General features: G+C 36.7%; 3 protein-coding genes across 3 annotated transcripts; 1 reads left to right on the forward strand and 2 right to left on the reverse strand.

Moving 5' to 3' along the window:
- Window positions 1-1,364: 1,364 nt before the first annotated feature.
- On the reverse strand, window positions 1,365-5,159 carry LOC107860147 (uncharacterized protein DDB_G0290685). Its single transcript, XM_016705406.2, has 2 exons — window positions 4,722-5,159; window positions 1,365-3,901 (listed from the first exon to the last, which is right to left on the reverse strand). Exon 2 carries the CDS (start codon window positions 3,872-3,874, stop codon window positions 1,640-1,642), a length of 2,235 nt encoding a protein of 744 aa, XP_016560892.2. The 5' UTR covers window positions 3,875-3,901; window positions 4,722-5,159; the 3' UTR covers window positions 1,365-1,639.
- A 336-nt stretch (window positions 5,160-5,495) lies between these two features.
- Window positions 5,496-7,384, forward strand: LOC107860148 (cysteine desulfurase, mitochondrial). The gene has a single exon (XM_016705408.2). The coding sequence runs from the start codon at window positions 5,745-5,747 to the stop codon at window positions 7,110-7,112; it is 1,368 nt and encodes a 455-aa protein (XP_016560894.1). The 5' UTR covers window positions 5,496-5,744; the 3' UTR covers window positions 7,113-7,384.
- Window positions 7,385-13,702: 6,318 nt separating this feature from the next.
- On the reverse strand, window positions 13,703-14,940 carry LOC107861364 (EPIDERMAL PATTERNING FACTOR-like protein 2). Its single transcript, XM_016706703.2, has 4 exons — window positions 14,754-14,940; window positions 14,456-14,644; window positions 14,302-14,342; window positions 13,703-14,203 (listed from the first exon to the last, which is right to left on the reverse strand). Exons 2-4 carry the CDS (start codon window positions 14,544-14,546, stop codon window positions 13,934-13,936), a joined length of 402 nt encoding a protein of 133 aa, XP_016562189.1. The 5' UTR covers window positions 14,547-14,644; window positions 14,754-14,940; the 3' UTR covers window positions 13,703-13,933.
- Window positions 14,941-21,931: the final 6,991 nt, after the last annotated feature.

Raw genomic sequence — 21,931 nt, forward strand, 5'->3', positions numbered from 1 at the left:
TACAGGATTATGTTTCTTCGTCTTTTCATCCTGGCCAACATTTTTTCATGGTTTATATTCTGTATAATTCGTTCTTATTGGCACAATTTAAGGATGGAGACGGTTAATTTTTGCTGTCTAAACCTGCCGTTGCATGTGCGCTACAATACGCTTGGCAAAAAGATTCTGATAACTAGATTATGCGCTACAGAACTACCAAGTAGCGGATGTGGCATTGTCTAAAATTTTGTTGAACTAGTGTAAGATTTCAAATATTGCTAGTGAAGAGACATGATTCGTAATTTTGTAAGGACGTATTTGGTGACCGTTTGTCCGTTACGATGTCCTGTAATCTTTTCCTTTCCTGGGAAATTTGTTCAGATGATATTTGGGTGGAGTTGTAAAAAGAAGTCTCGACATAAACTGCAGGTTTGTTTTACACAATGCCTGTAGTGAAATATCTTTTTTCACATAAAACTTGGCATGATTCATTGCAAGGTTTGGTTTGGAATTTCTTATATGCGTAACTAAAAACACTCTTCTGCACCGTAGTTTACAATAGAATCTCTGCATCTCTATTTAAGTTAATGGATTTACCTAGGAAGTCTAGGAGAAAATGCAATGAAGTGTTTCAAGACCGACTTGAATTGTTTTTTTTTCTTTTATTGAATTGATCCCACCAGAACAGAACATTACCATAACTCTACTATTCCACGCTCTTCCGAACTTCAGACCCACCACAACGAAGTTTTTGAGTATACTAAGGATTACCCATATCGAGAAGTAGATTTCAAGCTCACTTCTAAAGACTCTCGTAAATATCTCTAATATTGGCTGTTCTATAGAAACCAAACTTTTGAGAGGAAAAGGGTAAAAAGAACAGTAACTTCAGTTCGTAGAAGAACAGTAAACTTTAGGAAATATTACTCAATTTGATAAAAGTTGGAACAATGTGATACTACATGTCACGGGAAGTGAGACCTATAAGCACTTAATGTATCATCTGTAAGAATGGAGAATTTTATGATTGACCTTAATTTTCTATCTCCTATTCACAACATTTTGAATGAGACGAAGAATCTCCCTGACTTAAAAGCCAGCAATCAAATAAGAAATTCTTCATGACTTTAAAGCCAGCAACCAAGTGTGAAAAACGATGCTACCATTTCCTATGTTCTTGTTGAAAAATTAAAGTGGTGTTTGTATACTTTTTGAAGAAAAAATTGTGTAGAACTAAAAATGTTATTGTAAGCGCTTGCTAGAATGTATTTTCAGATAGTGTTGTCAACTGATTTTTGTCCCCTCAGATACTATGGTGAGAAGCACCTTATAATTCAATGACTAAAATTGATTAATCAGATGCTTTTGGCAGTAAGTTCTAAAGATGAAGAAATCTTTTATCATTAATAATGCACGGAATATTGCAAGATTAGACATGCAGATAGACGTTTATGTGATAAGAGATGATAAAGAAACTAAGTTGTGCGCAACATCAAACTATATATTTGTTACATGATGACTCTTCGTCTTCGGCATCGACAGGCAAGCCAACCGAAGTTATCTCACTATCATATTACTGCCTTAGACTTTGAACAAGGCAACAAGAAGAAAGAATGTGAATAAAACTTTGGCATAAAAATAGTACTACTAGGTATCTATATTACTCTGCTGCAGCTTCTTCCTGACTGTTCCCCTCATTTCCTGTCTGTGGCAATGTTCCCACGTCAGTACGAGTCTCTGTCTCTTCTTTAGGAATTGCAGAATCTGTCGACTCGACTTGGTTTTGCTGGCTGTCATCAGGATTGCTGTTTGAACTGGAAGAATCAGTCGATTTGTTTTGATCTGCGTCTGTCTCGTCATTATCATTTGAGGGATTTATTTTGTTCTCAGAGCCTGGATCAGATTTCTGGTTCGTCTCATTCTGATCGTTCCCACCTCCAGTTGACTTCTCAGTTGCACCAGCTGTTACAGTGTTGCCATTTTGGTCAACTGATCCAACAGATTCAGCGCGTTTTGAACTTGTTATTGATTCTTCATCTGCCGAGGAATTTGAATCTTTTTTCTCAGATAGCTGCTCATTTGGATCGTTCTGCGTGCCATCTCCAACAGAAACAGCCTCCTTAATTGAGTTGTTCTCATTTTGTGCGGTTTGAGTGGCAGAACTGTCATTTTCCTGCTGCTGTTTGTTGGCATCATTGGTTCCTCCTGCAAGCTTGGAGTCCTCACCAGAGTTGTTCTCATTTTGTGTGGTATGAGTGACAGAACTTTCATTTTCCTGCTGCTGTTTGTTGGCTTCATTGGTTCCTCCTCCAAGATTGGAGTCTACACCTGAGTTGTTCTCATTTTGTTTGGTGCCAGAGGCAGAACTGTCCTGTTCCTGCTGCTGCTTACTGGTTTTGCTGTTTTCTGCTACAGCATTGGAGTCATCACTAGAGTTTTTCTCATTTCCTTGCTGATGTTCATTTGCTTCATTGGTTCCTCCTGCATGATCTGAGTTATCACCAGAGTTCTCATTTTGTATGCTATGAGAGGTGGAGCTTTCATTTTCTTGCTGATGTTCATTGGCTTCATTTGTTCCAGTTGCAGCATTGGAGTTATTATTACTGTTGCTTTCATTTTGAATGGTTTCAGAGGCAGAATTGCCACTTTCTGTCTGCTGGCTAGTGGCTTCATTGGTTCCATCTGCAGCATTAAAACTGTCCCCAGTGTTGCTTCCATTACTCACTTCTCCAGCAGCATTTGCATCTGCAGAACTGTTTTGTTCAAGCATCTTATGTTCTCCAGACTCTGAATCCAACTTGTTCAGACTTTCATCACTAGTGTCGTTCTTGCTTTTCTTGTCTTGCAACTCATCTTCTCCCTTCTTGGATTCCTCCTCATTGTTCAAGGCAACATTACCATCGCCTTCTGTCCCTTTCACGTTTTCAGATTCTGATGTCTCTTTAACCAACGAACTTCCTTCCTTGCTTTTTTCTACTGTTGAAGCCTCATTAGTCATATCAATTTCATCGTGAACCTTGTCTTCTGAAGAGGCAGATTCTTCATTTTTGCTTAGGTTATCTTCCTTCTCTTTACTGGCTTCATCATTCTTCTCTTCTGCGCTCTCGTCATTCTCTTTTACTTTGCCTTCATTACTTTCCTCCAACTCCACCGACTTCTTTTCGCTTTCATTTTCAACTACTTCGTTGCTTTTACTCGTAGAAGTTTCTTCACTTCCATTCTCTTCGCTTTGTGCCTTCTCTTCTTTCAAATCAGTTCCTGCGTCAACATTTCCCTCAGTTCCCTTCTCTTCACTTTCACTTTCCTTGTCAGTGTTCTCATTAAAATCCTTGTCTTCCTTTTCCGACTCCTGGTCCTTACTTTCTTCGCCACTTTGCTCACTGTTGTTGGTATTAGTGTCAGTGGCTTCCTCATTACTCTCACCTTTGCCATCTTCACTACGCTCTTTGCTTTCTGCTTCAGCATTGCCTTCTCCCCTCACTTCTTTCTCCTGGATTTTTTCCGTTCCTCTATCCTCATCCACCAATTCCGCTTTATGCTCCCTATCCTCCGCTGATTTTTCAAGATCATGGCCATGCTCCTCCACTTTGGCGTCATCATCAAAACGCTTAAGCTCGTCTTCCTCTGTCACCTTGGTCAGCTTCTCATCATCAACATCTACTTCCTTCTTTAGAGGTTGGAGGTCCTTCCTTCCAAACCTGATAACATCATTGTCAGTCTGTACCTTCTCTGAGACGCTTGCATTTTGTTCAAAAGATGCTTTCTTGCTACGTGAGTGCTGGACTTGGTAAAGCAGCCAGATACAAACACCAACAAGTACACATATCTGAAGAGCATGCTTCACCTTAAAACCTTTATTTCTCTGTTGGTTTCTACGCGGTGAGTTCTTGAACATGATGATTTACTTTGAATCCAACAACACCTTAAAAAAAAAGATCCAACCAAAAAAAAGAGGTGCAATTTAGGGGCTTGAGCCAGAGAAAATCCACGAAAACACTAATTTTAGCTTTACGCATACTGATACATCAAGAGAATAACACCAAGGTGGTATATCTAAAGAAAACAAAACAACGATGCTGGTTAACAGAGACCTCAAACAATTCAGAACCATCAGCACACAATACGAGACTATCAAATTCTAAGTTGCGCGGACTCTACACTTTCGATGCCACATCCGCGTCGGATTCTCCAAAATACACTACCTTTGAAGAATCCGACACGCACCAGTTGGCATTTTAGCAAATCAAATTAGATTAGTTAAACTAAGGATTGGTCACTTTCTGGATCTGAGTATTTACGTAATTACTTTCATCCAGATCTAAACAGTGGCCAGAGGAGCTAAGAAATTCAGCAGCATATGCTGCAATAAATTTGGCAGATAACTTCAGTGTACATATATCTGCATATTGTCTTTGAATCAACAAACAAGTTCTCAATCATTTATTCAACTCAACAAAAATTCAAACATGAGACACAAATAGGGAATCATTTCAGCACAATCATTGAACTGTCAACGTGTTACATAATTTAAAATCAAGTACTACTAATTTAACATATTGAAGAGTGGCAGGCATTTGAAACTGCAACAATCAAAGCAAATCAAGAAACACAAACACATTGTTTTCAAAAATATTTGCATTTGTTGAATATTATCCTAACCAACTAATCAAAAACAAACCCAAATTTGAAATCTTTACACAAAACTATAATAGAAAAAAGATGAAATGAAGAAAACGGCATACCTGATTCACTGTCTCAGAGTCTTGATGCAAGATCCCAAATTGAAATGAAGCAAAAGTAGGTAACTTTATAGGCAAATTTGATCAATGATTAGAATGGAAGGAAAGGTGCAATAAGATCCTTAAACTGCAAACTAAATAATAATAATAATATAATATGACAATAGTATGGTTGTATTACTGGAACCCCATACACAATATTGTTTGAAATGGTTTAAGAATTTTATGGGTGGCAAGTAGTTTTTGTAGAGGTTGATTCAACAACTATCAGGAAGAGGTGAAGACGTGACCTTTTTTAACCTTTTATGTTCAGATCAAGATCCAGTTTTTCTCACTTTATTTGAAAACCACACATATTCTCTTTCTTTTATACTGACCCCCCGCCCCACACCCACACCCCAATCTCTTCTACTTGATAAATATGGTATTTGTGAAAAAAGGGAACAATTTGAGATTTGTTGCGGTATTATAAATTAGTATAAATTAAAAATTATTTTACTGAAAGTAAAGATAATTTTTAGCTTAAATTATTTTTAATTATAATAAAACTATATTCATTGAGACGAATTTAAAAGGAAATACTTCCTCCGTTTTAAAAAACAACTAATTTTTTTTGTGGATTTTGAAAAAATATATATATATATATATATATAAAATTTTAATTTTTAGATAACATGTTTAATTATAAAATTTTATTTTATTTTTTAAAAAAGTTATATTAAATTAAAATAAATCAATTTTTTTAAAGGGAGAGAGAACGTACTTATCACATAAGATGGAGGGAGTAGTAATTTTAAAACAACTGTTGCGTTTACACTGGCACCTCTCATCCTCATTTCCTTATCACAAAAATGACACTGTTGTGAGCAGTTACGTCGTCGTTTTATAAACCAAATGTTACTGTAAAGTGGAGAAGCTGCCACGTGTCACTAATAACTCCGTCGGTGAACCGGTGACTCGGTGTTTATTTATTTTATTATTCTAAATACACAAACCGCTGGTTCAGAAATCGGCGAATTTGGAAAGATGTTCTCGAAGATTCTAACAACAGCGTTGCGCCGCACTACACCTAAACCCTGCCATGTCCATCGCCGTCTTCGCCGTTTCTCCACGGCGGCAGCGGTAGTCGGAGAACAATATGAGGAGGACTCTACCGGAATCACGATGAAAGGTGTAAAAATCTCCGGTAGACCTTTATACCTAGATATGCAGGCGACTTCTCCGATCGATCCTAGGGTTCTCGACGCTATGCTTCCTTACCATATCTCCCAATTCGGGAATCCACATTCTAGAACTCACTTTTACGGGTGGGAATCCGATCAGGCTGTGGAGGCGGCCCGAGCTCAAGTTGCCGCCCTGGTTCAAGCTTCTCCGAAAGAGATAATTTTCACCTCAGGTGCTACAGAATCGAATAATATCTCGGTTAAGGGAGTTTTGCATTTTTATAGAGATAAGAAGCGACATGTTATTACTACTCAAACGGAGCATAAATGTGTTTTGGATTCTTGTCGTCATTTACAGCAAGAGGGATTTGATGTAACTTACCTTCCCGTTGAGTCTGATGGACTTGTTGACCTAGAAAAGCTTCGGGCTGCGATACGGCCTGATACGGGGTTAGTGTCAATTATGATGGTGAATAATGAAATTGGTGTGATTCAGCCTATGGAGGAAATTGGAAAAATTTGTAAGGAGTTTAATGTTCCTTTCCATACTGATGCTGCACAAGCGTTGGGGAAGATTCCTATTGATGTGGAGAAGATGAACATAAGTTTGATGTCCTTAAGCGGGCATAAAATTTATGGGCCGAAAGGTGTTGGAGCTTTGTATATTAGGCGTAGGCCGAGGATTAGGGTTGAACCTCAGATGAATGGGGGTGGACAAGAGAGAGGGATTAGGAGTGGGACAGTACCGACTCCGTTAGTGGTAGGGTTTGGGGCAGCTTGTGAACTTGCAATGAAGGAAATGGAATATGATGACAAGAGGATTAAAGCTTTGCAGGAGAGGTTACTGAATGGTATAAGGTCTAAGATCGATGGAATTGTTATAAATGGAAGTGTTGAAAGGCGATATGCTGGTAATTTGAACTTATCTTTTGCGTATGTGGAAGGAGAGAGCTTGTTGATGGGGCTGAAGGAGGTTGCAGTGTCAAGTGGAAGTGCGTGCACCAGTGCAAGTTTGGAGCCATCCTATGTGTTGAGGGCGTTGGGAGTTGAAGAAGATATGGCCCATACATCAATTCGATATGGAATTGGGAGGTTTACTACTGAGCAAGAGATTGATCGTGCGGTTGATCTTACAGTTAACCAGGTTGAGAAATTGAGGGAAATGAGCCCACTCTATGAAATGGTTAAAGAGGGCATTGATATAAAGAGTATACAGTGGTCACAGCATTAGATTGATTGCCAAATGATTGGCATTGAGATGATAACTGCCACTACATGAGCATGTGGAATGAAGTTGATCGTCCAGGTTCTTGTTCAGAATATTTTATGCATGTTCTTGAGCTTAGAGGCTATTTTAATGAGTTAAGTTTCTGTAATAAGACATACTGTCGTCGACTGTAATTTGACACTATAGTTGTGTATGATATAGATGTTGAGTTGCTTTAGTGACACGAAGGATGTAGCATCTATTTTGGTAAAAATGATGGGTGTTTCTCCCTTGCATTTTGGTTTCTCATATTTCGCTTATGACCGTTAAGAAGCCTATAAGATTTAATTTAGACCCAATTGTGTTTGCATGATTATAGCAGGAAAGCTTATGGTGTTCTGATTATCTTAGGATATAATTTAGGGTGATTCTACTGCATCCAATAATTTGCACTCACTTCCTACACGTCAGGGATTGGATGCCCGTGGCATAGCTGGCACTTTTATCATCTGGTATTTTGGTTTAATAAATTCTAGGGAACTCAGAATGAAATTTACTTTGTATCTTTGATTATGTGTGGGCGCCTTGCCCTGTGTCCTTCATTGCTGTTTGATTGATGCCATATTGCCATCATTGTTTAAGGTCCTCCGCTTCTAGTTGATTTTGTAATCAACTGAATTCTGTGAATTAATGTTTCTGGTTATATGACAAATTGAACTCGACGTTTCACATTTGATTTTGCAAGATTTGATTCTACTGTAATGAACACCTTGATTAGGGTGATAACATTTGCCTTGATCTATTGAATTTTTGTGTGTGCCTCCTACTGTGAAGCTCTTCTGATTGATATGTCTTACCAGGGGTTTTCTGGTATATATGATGTCATAGGCTACTAGGTGTTTGTTAGTTTCTTTTTGAAAGTCAGTTCTGGGGAGACCTACTGCTAGCAGATCATGGAGGGACTTAGATCCATGGAATCCTAGTCTATTTTACTACCTTCTTCCTCTTCCCGTGAATATACCATAGTCGGCATAGGAAAAAAGAACAGAAAAATGAAAAGCAAACAGTTCTTGGACTACATAATAGTATAAATTATCAGTAGATAATATCAGTTCTTGAGAAATTTAATCAGAAGAATGAAACAAAAACTTCATGTTGTAACATCTAATCTTCTTCACCTATGGGTTTCTTGGACTCTTCAAAGGTACTGCTGGGTGTTTGTTGAATCCTTAAAAACCTATGCACTTTTGAGGATCCTTCATGGGTACAAAATATTTGGGTGGGTCCAAGACACATAGCTCTTCACAACATGGCCAATAACACTGAAATTGAAGCCATTTTATGTAGACAGATGAGCCACTAAAGTCATTGTACCATAGAAAGTCTACCATTGGTAATTAAATTGTTGTTGAACGTAACTTTAGTGTATATTAATTAAATTCAGTAGTAAAAGAGAAGATTTCAATTGGGACATCTGAAGCTGATTGTACAAACCAATGCAGCCAGCATCAAGTCTCTTTAGGCTGGCCTCACATGAAGTTCTAGCATACCAGGGATCTCTAAATTTTTTCTATTTTTCCATTAGCACAACTAATAAGAAACTTGTTCCCAAGTCATTTCTTTATAAATCAGAGTATAGATTGACAATTGTTAATGTTGATCACAATCATCTTTACAACTAGATTGTGTACTTCATAAATAGTGTGATTATAAGTTTGAATTTAGTTCTTAGCACAAGCTAAAATTGATCACTTGTTAGTATTAGGAAGCACACAAGGACTCAATCTGAAAATTGCTCCTATTTTTATAATTACCGCATGTGTAGCATGTCTTCCAAAGGGAAAGACGCTATTTCCTTATTTGTCAAAAATGGGTAAGACACATGGCCGAATGTAATTGGACGGAGCTCTCTCGATTTAAGCTAACTCTCGATTTAAGCTAACTAACAGAAGAAAAGAAAAATAGAATAACTTACAAGAGACTCAACTTATCTGTACATAACGTAGTGGGAATATTGATAGTTTTTATTACTTGCATGTACTGCTTTGACATTAGGGATCTGCACTATTAGTACTCCATTAGCTAACGAAAGAGACAAGATAAAAAATCATTTTAATTGTCCAAACTGATTCTTCTGCCATTCACTCTAATTCTATTAAGGTATTGATGTGTATTATTTACATCTATTTTATTTTAATACATAATAACAAGTGTAGTCTGTTTCAGTTTCTGCAGTAGACTAATTAATGCAAAGTCTTGTGTTGGGTAGGCCTTTTTAGTTTTATCCTAAATGTCATCTGTTTGAACATGATTACCTTTACCTTCTTTATTCCAGGTGATGTAAAATTCATTTTGGTGCAACCAACCTTGTTTTGGTTAAATACATTCAGCTCTTTAGTTTTTTTCGTATTTTGGAAAATTTCACGAATTAAAGAATTATGAGGGATTAAGATATCTCACCATGTTGCTATTATTGGGAAATTCAGAGGAGAAATAACTATGTTTAGCTTACTGTTTGTAGTGCTACCCGTATATGTTATTACTCTGGCACTTGGCCTCTTCTGTTGTAGATGAGACTTCGACCAAGGTGAAAGCCCATAACGAAATCTATCTTTTGTCAATTCACTCAGATATCTTTTGTGAGATTAGTAAAGAGATTAGGAAAATTTATTGAAGATAAAGTCACTTGTAAAATTTCTTTTCACTGAGGTGAATTGATGCAATCTAACACTGATTGTTTAATCAACTTATCCTTTTTTTTTGAATATTATTCTGTTAATTTACTGTCAATGTAGCACCCAAGGGTGTGACTAATGGTTCAATGAAGTGGGTTGAGCACCATGAGGTCTTCGGTTCAATTCCCAACAGAGATAAACACTAAGTGATTTCTTTCCATTTGGAAAGAGTTTACCCGGTACCTGTTATTGGTGGGAGGTGGCAGGTAGCCCGTGGATTTAGTTGAGGTGCACGCAAGCTAGCCCCATGGCTATCAAAAAAAGAAATTCACTGTCATCATAATAATTTACAGCGTGTATTGTTGAGCTCCGTTCTTGATAATAACTTCAGTTCCAGATTTATTGTAATTGCACATAGTTTTCGTTTGGATTCTTCTGTTAGGTTTAGCTGGTTTTGGCAGTCATGCCAATGTAAAATGATTTTTGCTCCAACAATTATTGCAGAATATGTGGTTTGGTGTGCTTGATTAATTTTTGAAAGTATTAGCACTTCTTCTCTCAGTCTGCTGGCTTTGGAAGAGCAAAAGCTCTCACTACCAAGCTGCGGACTGAGCTGATACTCATAGAAAATGACGAATTACGGGCACCAGTAATGTGCTTGAAGATCAACTACATCCTATATTCTTTGTGTATTACCTATATTTACAATATGCTGAAACGTAACAAGAAGGTCTTACTTCTCTTTGCTTTATTTATTCCTACTACTCATAAGTTGACAAGAACCTTCATGCCCATAGACCAGATCTTATTAGCGTGTGTTTAGTCTTGTGAGGTCATTCTTTGATTCAGGCTTAGTGCCACTTGAAATTGTTTTCGTTGACTAAATGCCATATCGTAACTTGCATGGTATAGTAGAAAGTGAAAAACTGATCTGTAAAAGTGCAAATCAGCCTATAATACAAGCAATTCTTTTCTGAATTGGAAAGCCTTTGACTTGTATTACAGTTTGAATTCTTTAATATTTGTGGCGAAACTATTTTTCATGCTTTATCCTTATTGTTGCCTTGTTGTTCGCGAAGACTTGGAGTTTTGTATTAATTTTCACTATCCAGCTGGAAATGAACAATGATTTATATCTATTGAGTGAAAGTCCTTCAATATTGGTGAATTTAACTTGCTCAGTCGAAGATGCCTTAGGTCACATTGAGACAAGAAGCACAAGCACGCTCAATTGGTAGGGAAGTCTTTGCAGCTTGAGTTCATTAACAATAAGAATTGGAGTTGTTGATTAGTTATTTAGTTGGTGAATTGTTTTGCACCTAGTTTAAGTGCCAAGTCGGTAAGGTAAGTGTATATTTTCTTTTTCCCACAGCTGAGTAGTGTTCTGCACAACTATGTGCAATGTTAGGAATTATTGGAAAAAGGGATTTTTCTTTAGCAATGAAAACATGACCACCTTATGATGATATCCAAAATGCAGGCAATTGGTCGTTCTGCATACTGGTAGGAGGACTATAGATTGATCGCCCTATTGTCTTGTGGTGTTTATGGTCTTGGATGTATTTGGAGGCTTGGGCCTCACCGCTACTACCAATGACGATCTTAGCGCTCCTGGCAGGGAGCAAGAAGAAATAAAACGATAGATCAACCAGTAAATCTCTTAGGTGAATACCAAAAAACACTCGTTGCTCAACGCACCTCAGATATATTACTGTAGCTGTCACTTTCCCTTTCTTTTGTGTCCTGTGTTATCCATTGGATCTCAAGATATTATTGTGTGTGTATTCATAGATGTGTATTCGTGCGTAGGTTTGTTTGTATGCGTAGCTGTAAAGTGAATGAACGAGACTCAAAAAATGTGTGGAGAAGGACAATGTATGATAAGTTAGCATCAACTTTTTCATTCAGTACGCGTTCTTCGAAGGACAATGTATGATAAGTTAGCATCAACTTTTTCATTCAGTACGCGTTCTTCGAAAAAATAATTTATATCTGGTCGCCATCCTTTCCTGGAGTTCATTTGAACAGTAGATCTGTGTCTTTATGATCTGATTGATCCCTGGAATTCTCAGTAGCTAGCATCACAAAAATTAAAGAAAAGCATATATGAACAAAAAGGACTTTGAGAATGACTTACGTATAAAATATGGGTTGAAGCTTTTTATGGGCTTAAAAACTTGGAAACAAACAAAAAAATGGAATATCATGCGCCCATTCTTGTTTAGCTCTGATGGATATGACATTCTCTATTTATATTAGTATATTGGATAAAATTTGCTTCATTGGGCCGGGATAAATGTTCCATAAAATTGCACTTATTTATGTAAGAGACTATAGACTACAGAACCTCATTACTAACTCTGACCAGAATGTCAAATTTAAACAAAGGTAGACTAATAAATCTGTATGTACTCGTTAATTATTACTACTAGACTATAAGGAAGGGTGAGACAAGGAAAATGACAACATCATTAATGGCTGCACAAATGATTGGTATGAGTATTTGTTAAGCATGCATTGATCTCTTATGTGAGTGAGTCATTAAGCATGAATGTCAGAGTAAGAACTCTGTCTTGCTTGAATTAAAAAAAGGAAATGACTGAAAAATTTGAATAGGGAATGTAATCAAGTCAAAGCTCTTTATAATGATGTTGTTCGTTGGCATTTTTTACATTGAATAAGTAAAATTTTGCTATAGATAATGGTTTCAAAAAAAAGAATTGGCTGTTACCGCAAAATATTGGCGTACTTTTGTTTTTTTCTCAGGAAGAGAGCTTTGTTTTTTTGGAACAATTCAACGTTTGACACGTGCAAGCTTGCAGAATACGGATACTTGTTTTTAATTAACAAATAACTCATGTATAACAGCTTTTTTTTACAATGCCAAAAAAACAAGAAAACCTGTGAGTGATTTCTTCCAATTCACACAAAGTAACATCGAGTCAGTAGACAACTAGAAAACTGAGGCATTAGTTAATTCTATTTCTTTTTTCATTTCACAACTTAACAGTTGCGTACAAAAATAAGGAAAATATAATGTGATAGTAATATCTATTTTAGCTATGTAAATCTGAGAGCAGTGGGTGAGAGGAGGGGTTATTTTAAATTCATAGAAGTACACAGCTCTGGAATCTGGTTGAAGTCAGAATGGTGGCATCCAGAATCCACATTAATATTCCAGTAAATGTAAAAAATATGGCCATATCAGCTTTTCAGTAGTAGCAGTAAACAGTTTTAACCAAATCTTTCACCTGCCTACTCTTAGTTCTACTGCCTGATTTGTTAACAGGGTAAGGTCAATTATTACATATGCTCTTTTAGTAACCTCTACGGACTTTCACATTTACTTTTACTGTCATTTTGTACCTCTTTTCTTACACGCTCAAGAGATTCGCTCCTATTCTTTCTTTTCTTTTCTCTTATAAACTTTAGATAATCGTAGGAAGGTTCATATTGCTCCTAGTGAGATGCATTACTAATGCTTACTAAATTTATTTAACTGGTACCACTAATAGCTGATTAACATTAGACCTACCTTAAATGGGAATATCCCCACAGAACTTTTTAACCCAAATGGTGTCTTAAATTTGAGGTTCGTTCAATTTTAAGTCTCGATTATATTATCTTGAGCATATATGGTCTTTAATAAGTTCAAAAAATCTAAGCACTTCTTATAATGGACTACGAAAAATGTCACGTGCTTTCACATGAATAGAGGAAATTTTAATAGTTTAGTTAGTTGACTACCTGAATTTTTACTTTATTGGTGATAGTTTGATTTCCACCTTGTAAAGAAAAGTTTGAACAGAGCAAAGCTATCCGGTAGAGCTCTTCTCCGCTGTCATTTTTCCTCCAATTTTAGTACTACTAAACACAAAAACGCAAAAGTCTAGACAAGAGAAACACTACAAAAACTTGAGGAAGAAAAAAAAATTAAGGTGGACAAGAAGTCGTTGATCATGATTGTTATTTTACTTGGACATGCAAAAAAACACAATGGACTTACGTTAGGTCTGTTAACTTGAAGGATCGTACGCACTTAAGGTACTAATAAAATAGGGACAAAAATAGACTTACCCCCAAATTTAAGGGATTATTTGGGAATAAAGCTAACAAGAAAGTAGCAATGATTCATGTACATTACAAGGGGACTGTACTAAGATTTGTATCTCAAGGGTTGAAGATAAGATTTCCACATTTGCATTTCCAGCTCATAGGCTTGTAGTTTGAGTTGTCACTGTCCCTGGCATAGGCAATATTGCTGCTGGATACTACTTTGTTGTTGTTGATGGTGTGATTGTTGTTTCCATTTGTGATTGTGGGGTTTGTTGGAACCTGAATGGCTTCACAGTGTCCGCAAGAACCACATCTTTTGTCACACCTAGGTGGCCTCGACCCAATTTGTGATCTCATGAACATTGCTCTCTTTTCACTCTCTATCTACATGCAAGTTACAACCCAAGAAAATTACTACAAACATTATTCTAATCAGGAAAAAAGATTTAGCAAAAGAAACGTAAAGAGTTTCCAAATTATACCTGGTCATGCCCGTGACGTTGAGTATCAAGCAATTTTCTTCCTGCAAAATGAAGAAGAATTGGAGTAGATGAGTTAAATTTCAGCTTCTAAAGTTGCCTGTGCTAGAAAGCAGAGGGCTCTGTTTTGTAAACAGAGAGGGGCTAATAAATATACCTTCAGCTTGGAACGTTGACATGAGAATGAGAAGTGAAATTGTAAGACAGGCTAGTGTTTGGTGACATGTGAAATTCTGATTCCAGCCCATTTCAAATACCAAAAGGAATGATTGACTTGAAAGTGAATTTACCTCCTTTTTGTTGTGTGTATATATATAGGAGTAGTTGAGTTTGGTTGGAGGAAAGCCTAGCAAATGAAGAAAGAAAGGGAAAGGTGTGAGTGATGTAGATGTGAGCAAAAAGTGGGTAAGAGTTTAAAAGCAATGGATGAAAATGATGAGTGATTGAATGAGTACTTAATCAGAAGTCGCCTTCGTTGGAAGTGTAATAGAACAAAGTGAAAGACAGAAGAGGATGAGTATTGCACAAGGCTGAAGGCTTCAATGTAAGTGAAAAGGGAAGAACCTAAACAACTCCCCTCGTGCCATGAGCCACCCTTCTCTGTTTCAGACAACTAAAATACGCACTCATATACGGTTGAAAAACCAGCATACAAACAAACAAGACACTCTTATAATACACCATGTAAACCATTTTTTTATGTCTATCAGGTCATCCAAATAATATCTACTATACAAGATCGTTTGATACGTAGACTAAATTATCTCGAAATTATAGTTTCCCCTAAACTAACTTATACTATATGGAAGGTGGTATAAAATACTCTTATATTGGATGGGATAAGATGGGATATCTCAAGACTAGAAGTTTAGTATTAGATTTATACCATCAACAAAATATGATGTATGTCTAATACCAAACTTAAGCATGAGATATCTCACCTTATATCGGGTACTAAATGATGTTTTTTTAGAAAAAAAAAAAAGAAAGAAAAGAAAAACAGAAGGTTTGAAAGTGAAATATTGTACCTGCTCCATTCAATAAATAAAGATAGCTTGGTGGTATCAAAATTAAAATATATACTAGGGGATCGTTTGTTTGGTGGATTAAGGATAGTAATTTCAGGAGTATTTAGTCCCATCATTTTAGTATAAATGGAGGAATAATTTCAGGAGTATTTAGTCCCATCATTTTAGTATAAATGGAGGAATAAGTTATCCCGTACGAAGATGGAATAAAATAATCTCATGAAATATCTTTATTTGTTCCACCCAGTGGCGGAGCCACATTGAATTCAGAGGGTTTGTCTGAACCCCCTTCTGTCTGAACCCCCTTCATCGGAAAATTATATTATTTTTACATGGTCAAAAATATTTTTATGTATATATAGTATACGTTGAACCCCCTTCGACTAATCCATATATTTACTTCTGAACCTTCTCAATAAAAATTCTGACTCCGCCACTGATTCCACTCCATCAAACAAACGACCCTTGACAATGTATATTACTTCAACTCTAAAAGAAAAGATATTTGGGATGTTTGGATAAGAAAGTAAGTTACACATGGATTAATAAAGGAGAAATTCTTTGTATTGAACAATTGATTGAAGATTGCTTGTATTAAAAATTGGATAAACATTAACTTAAACTTATGTTTGAAAAGGATTTTTAATGAAATCACTTGGGATACGTTATTCATGTATAATTCATCTTGACATTGTTATTCCATATTGCTCTAGATATAAAATAATACGCGGACTGATGTAAAAGTTCCACCCATATTAGATATCTTGAAGTTAATTAGCACTAACTGTTTAAACTAATCAAGCATGAGTTACAGAGTTAGTAAGATAAACAAGATAGTAAGAATATGTTAGTATTTATAGGACAATATTTGACTCACATAAAAATTTCGAAACGAAAAAATAAACATCGAAAGATACTAAATATGTCACGATCCGAATCGAGGCCCTGGCCGTGACGAGCATTCCGAACCATGAAGGTCCGGACGCCCTTCTCTATCTGGTAGTCATGCACAATATTCATATAAATAAAGAAGATGAGGAAATACAACTTAATACGGAATCATGGTCATACTCTGAACTCAATTTAACAATAAAGAATTAAAATCTAACAACTCTAGACAACTTCTAAACCAGTTTGCGAAATCTCTATAACATGCTAGAATGATCACTGTCTGAATCTAGGACAAGGTCCCCAGTGGACCCAAATCAAAATAAATAACATAGTCTGAAATAAACAGGCCTTCTGGAATAGAGAAGGCTCACCACTGCACAGTTTCTTCTCTCTGAAATCTCTACTGCTTAGCTGGACCTCTAGATTGAGCCTCAGACCCTGAAAGGTAGGAGGTCAATACAGTTGTACTGGTACGCAAAGAAAATTCAAAATAATAATTTTTATTCAATATATATGAGAGCAATTTAAAACAATTCAAAAACATATCATATGGTAAGAATCACATGGGCATATTTAAAAGACTCCATAAAATCATCTCAACTCTATGACACATCTTTATTTTACTTCTGCGCTAGGTGGTGTACCCTACAACTCTGAAATTCCACGGGCTATATGGAATCTGCCATTAACTCGGCAGCCAAGCCACCAATCCAAGTTTGCCGCAAGGGTCGGAGTCTTTGTCTCTATTACGCCACAGAGTCGTCGCCAGCATACAATAATAATATGCCCGTATCGACAAAACGCGGTTTTAGGCAATGAGTCGATTGACTCGTTCCTTCTTCGGGTAACCATCTAACCCGCTTTAAGCCCATTTTTAACTCTTTAAAACATATATTCTCTGAAATCAAACTCTGAAAACTCTAGCTCTGTTATGGCATACGTTTATATGGTATCGTCATATCATTGACTTGTAAGTCGCATCTCTGAGCCATTAATAGCTTATTATAATTCTCTTCTTTCAAAACATAAGGTTTTGGACCACCATATCAATAAATCATTTCAAAGAACTCTTTCTTAAAACTCAGGTAAACACATGCAAGAAACTCTTTTTTTCAACATTTCAAATACACAAAGTGGTCATGTCAAAGTTCTCAATCACATGCAATCCTTTCTCTTTTAAACAAGGATATAGTTATATCAAGAAACTCTCTCTCATCATCTCTAAATCATGTTCAAATACTATGATATTAAGAAAACCACTTTCAAACCATAAAACATGTATTTCAAATCATTCCTGACAAGATCATAAACTTCAATTCATCACAAGAGAAGGACTTCATAATTATGCTCTCAATCAATCTTAAAAACTCAATTTCATACATATACATATGAGTATAAATCAATTTAAGGGGAAAAGCCTAAAGGCCAAATAAATAATAACATTGAAACATTCAGAATGCATAATTTAAAACATAGATTTCAAAACCACTTTATAAATTCATGCTTGATAAACCTTAAATCATATTCAAGTGTTTCCATAAGCCCATGTAATTTTAGGATAAACCCCACATACCTTAGATTATGAATTTTGGATGAACGTTTACTTTTGGGATTCTACTTGTGTTTCTAATGGATGATTCTTGAAGCCCTCAGATTGGAAATTCCAATTCATGAATCAATTTCGAGAATTGACGATCAAATCTTGAGTTCCCTTGGATTTTTGGGTTGAAATTCTAAGGAGTGTTCTTGATGAATTTTGAGGAAAATATCAATAAAGTGGTGATTTGGGAGTATAATCCCGTGTTAAGGATAAAAAAGGGGTGGGAGGAAATGACTAAATTGCCCCTTTGGAAGCGGATTTTAAAAATTGAAACAACTGGGCATCAACGCGATAGGCGACACGGCGCGTCGATGCCATCGACGCAATACCTGACGCGCCGCGCCCTAATCGCGCCAAGCCTCAGTACTTTTGCCTGGTAGTTTCTGCACAAAATTGACCAATGCGATGGGCGACGCGGCGCGCCAAGATCGCGTTGGTCCACTATTTTAGGACACCAAACAAGGTATAAGCGCAGCTCAAAAAATTCAAAACTTGTTCGAGATGTACTATCGACTTACCCCATCGTGGAACAACTTAAAAATTAACTATTGGAGGTCGGGAAGGTCGTAAAATAACTCCTCAAAGATTTGGAGCTCAAAATGAGACTAAGTCCTTTTGATACTTAGAAAAATTTTCAAGTTTTCAACTCTATAATCATGCTACTAGGAGATAACACATGTAGGACTTTTGCGGGGTATTACATTATCTCCCCTTGGGATAATTCATCCCCGAATGATGACGTGGAACACAGACAAGCACGATTTCAAGTATACTAAAGGCATAAAAAGAATAAGGCAAAGATTGTACCTTCCGTTTCGTCACCCACCGGATAAAAAAGGTTTGGGTATGTTGCCCACATATCATCTTCTGATTCCCAAGTAGCTTCTTCAAATTTCTGATTTTTTCACAACACCTTAAGCGAAACTATTTTCTTGCTCCCTAGCTTCCGGACTTGACGTTCTAGAATAGCAACGGGTTCCTCCTTGTAAACCAATGAGTCTTTCACATTGATCTCCTCTACAGGCAACACTAAAGAATGATATCCAATAATGATCTCCAATACACTTCTTCAACATGGATATGTGAAATACGGGATGGATAGAAGCTAGACTTGTGGGCAATTCTAACTCATAAGCAACCCCACCTATCCTTCTCAAAATCTGATATGGCCCTATATATTGAGGACTAAACTTTCCTTTTTTCCCAAATCGTATAACTCCCTTCATAGGAGAGACTTTGAGAAATACCCAATCACCAACCTCAAATTCTAACTCCCTTCTTCTAACATCGACATAGAATTTTTGTTGACTCTGAGCTATTTTAAGTCGTTCTCTAATGATTTTCACTTTCTCCATTGCCTGATGAATACAGGCCCAAACAATTGCGTTTCACCCACTTCATATGTAATGCCCTGAATCTGGTACCTAGAGCGCTACACGATGCTCATGACCCCAAAGGACCACAAGCTAACCCATGACTGATATTTGTACCTGTATACTGCATGATATACTATATAAATGTGGAAATATGAACTGAAAGTCCATAAGGTTCAAATCTGTAACATAACTGATAAATCATAACATATGTATGGGGTATGAAATACCCAAAACACTTAAATAACTGTCTGAAAACACTAGTCTGAGAAGTCTCTAACTGACTAAACTGTCTAAATAAGGAGTTGATGGGACATGTCCCCAACTAACTCCAACTAATAAATTAATTAATGAGATACTAAAGAAATAATCATGTCCTCGAAGGATGAGGACTCACTACTAACTTACTGCTGATATTTAGAATCTACTGATGCTATGGAGCTCGTACTTCGGAACCTATGGTATAAAACACCATAGCGCAAATGCGTCAGTACTTTGAATGTATTGGTATGCATGTGAGGTAGGCTAAATGCATGGGGTTCATATGCATGAACAATACTGGCTAACTGACTAATATGAATGTGAGAATACATGCTTGAACACATAGTAACTATATCTGAGATCGTGATAACATGAGTTTACTGATAACTAACATGATTGATAACTGAGTTCTGATGACTGATATAACTGATAACATGAGTGACTGTATCTGACAGTCCTAAATCTGATAGAACTAGCTGAGTTTCATACTGTTCTGAGTTGGTTGTATCTGACAGTCCTGAATTCTGTAACTGAAATTGTGGGAAGTAGTTATCTAACCGACATACCCCTAATACGCTATTATGGCTGAGTTGGGGTCCAATCTATAACCTCAATTGAAAGAGTATCAATACCGTGCCACTGGTAAGGACAAGCTGTGAGTGACTCTCATCTGATAGTGTCCCCAAAAGAGAACGGTGGGGACCTCATCTGATAGTGCTTATTTGCCTCATCAACCCTCATCTGACAGTGTTGATGTCTCAACCTATGTTGGCTACATAGTTCTGGAATGCAAGGATGACTTCTAAGAATCACACCCTCATCTGATAGTGTGTGTTCCCATCTGTGGATTCACTCGGTGCTAATTCCTACTCCTATTTGAATAGACACTGAACATGAATTACTGAACTGAATTAACTGAATTTTATTGACTGACAGAATAGTACTGAGATTACTGAATTACTGAGATTTCCTGAGTCACATGATTGACTGAGTTCTATAGATCATGGCTTGACTGAGGATATCGTGAAACATATCACTGACTCTAGGCACACAACCATATTTTTCTGGTACAAGTACCCCCAAGACTCGATGGAAGGAAACTGACAAGGCATGATATTCTTGAATGCATGACCAATCATCAACAATCCATAATACAATAATTGGAGATATTTCATGGGCATTTGATTATCATAGCTTGGTACATGAATAAGATAGCATGTATACATAGCATAATTTCATAAAAACAAATTTCAATACATAAGAATAACATAGAAGTCATTTTGGATCACAATTTAGCTATAGTGCATAATTTTTATCTTCCTAGGCATTTCATCAAACACCTTGCATGCACCCATAGGGCATAGGCTGAATCATCAAATTGATACATTATGAATAACTCAATTTATGGATTTCACTCTCTTGCTAATGTAGTTTCATGAAAAACACATAAATATTCAACCTTGGGAATTATATAACAAGATTAACATGGTTACAATCAACCCACAACATAAATATTATGATTTGTAATTTAAAATAGGGTTTTTGAGCTTTATGGATAAAAGGAATCCATAAATCAACACAACACATACCTTAGTTCTTGGTTTAGCGAAGATTGACGGAGAGACTTTCTTGAAATTGAATCCCCAATTGAAACCCTAGCTTGTTCTTGAGATAAAATTGAGAGAAACTAGTTTATTTTGGGTTCCAAATAGTTGAATCTCGTGTTAAAGGGCTTAAATAGGGGTAGAAAATTGACCCTTTTAACCCTGAACACGTCTTTTAAATTGGTGAAAATTTCTCGAATTGGACCCCTGGCGCGACACGGTGCTATCGCGCTATGTCACTGGAATTTGACAATTGGGAAATAGGGGAATAGCGTGATGCGGAGCCATCACATTGTCACTTCATTTGAGATCTGAAAGTATGGCGCGACGTGCCACTATCACGGACCCCTACTGGAATTTGACAAATTCCATTTTCTCTTGTGGCGCGGGGCGCCACTGACTAATATGATACTGTTTTACGATGGGAACTTGAAATAGTTATAACTTCTTACCCAGTTATCGGATTTAGGCAAATTTTATATCGATGAAAAGCTTATTGAATTTCCCACATGAACCGTGGCCTCAGACCCTAGAAGGTAGGGGGTCAATACAGTTGTACCGGTACGCAAAGCAAATCCAAAATAATAATTTTTATTCAACATATATAAGAGTAATTTAAAATAATTCATAAATATATCATATGGTAAGAATCACATGGGCATATTTAAAAGACTCCATAAAATCATCTGAACTCTATGACACATCTTTATTTTACTTCTGTGCTAGGTTGTGTACCCTACAACTCTAAAATTCCACGGGCTATATGGAATCTATCATTAACTCGGCAGCCAAGCCACCAACCCGAGTTTGCCGCAAGGGTCGGAGTCTCTATCTGTACTATGCCACACGGTCGTCGCCACGTACAATAATAATATG

The sequence above is a fragment of the Capsicum annuum genome, chromosome 2 (genome assembly GCF_002878395.1).
Source record: "Capsicum annuum cultivar UCD-10X-F1 chromosome 2, UCD10Xv1.1, whole genome shotgun sequence".
Taxonomy (NCBI): Eukaryota; Viridiplantae; Streptophyta; class Magnoliopsida; order Solanales; family Solanaceae; genus Capsicum; species Capsicum annuum.

What these genes read in the sequence shown, in the direction of transcription:
- LOC107860147 (XM_016705406.2), bottom strand. Translation starts at nt 3,874, where the DNA reads ATGTTCAAGAACTCACCGCGTAGAAACCAACAGAGAAATAAAGGTTTT.
- LOC107860148 (XM_016705408.2), top strand. Translation starts at nt 5,745, where the DNA reads ATGTTCTCGAAGATTCTAACAACAGCGTTGCGCCGCACTACACCTAAA.
- LOC107861364 (XM_016706703.2), bottom strand. Translation starts at nt 14,546, where the DNA reads ATGGGCTGGAATCAGAATTTCACATGTCACCAAACACTAGCCTGTCTT. An exon ending in GTCAACGTTCCAAGCTGAAG is followed by an intron (nt 14,343 to 14,455) that starts GTATATTTATTA and finishes TTCATTTTGCAG; the next exon opens with GAAGAAAATTGCTTGATACT. An exon ending in AACGTCACGGGCATGACCAG is followed by an intron (nt 14,204 to 14,301) that starts GTATAATTTGGA and finishes ACTTGCATGTAG; the next exon opens with ATAGAGAGTGAAAAGAGAGC.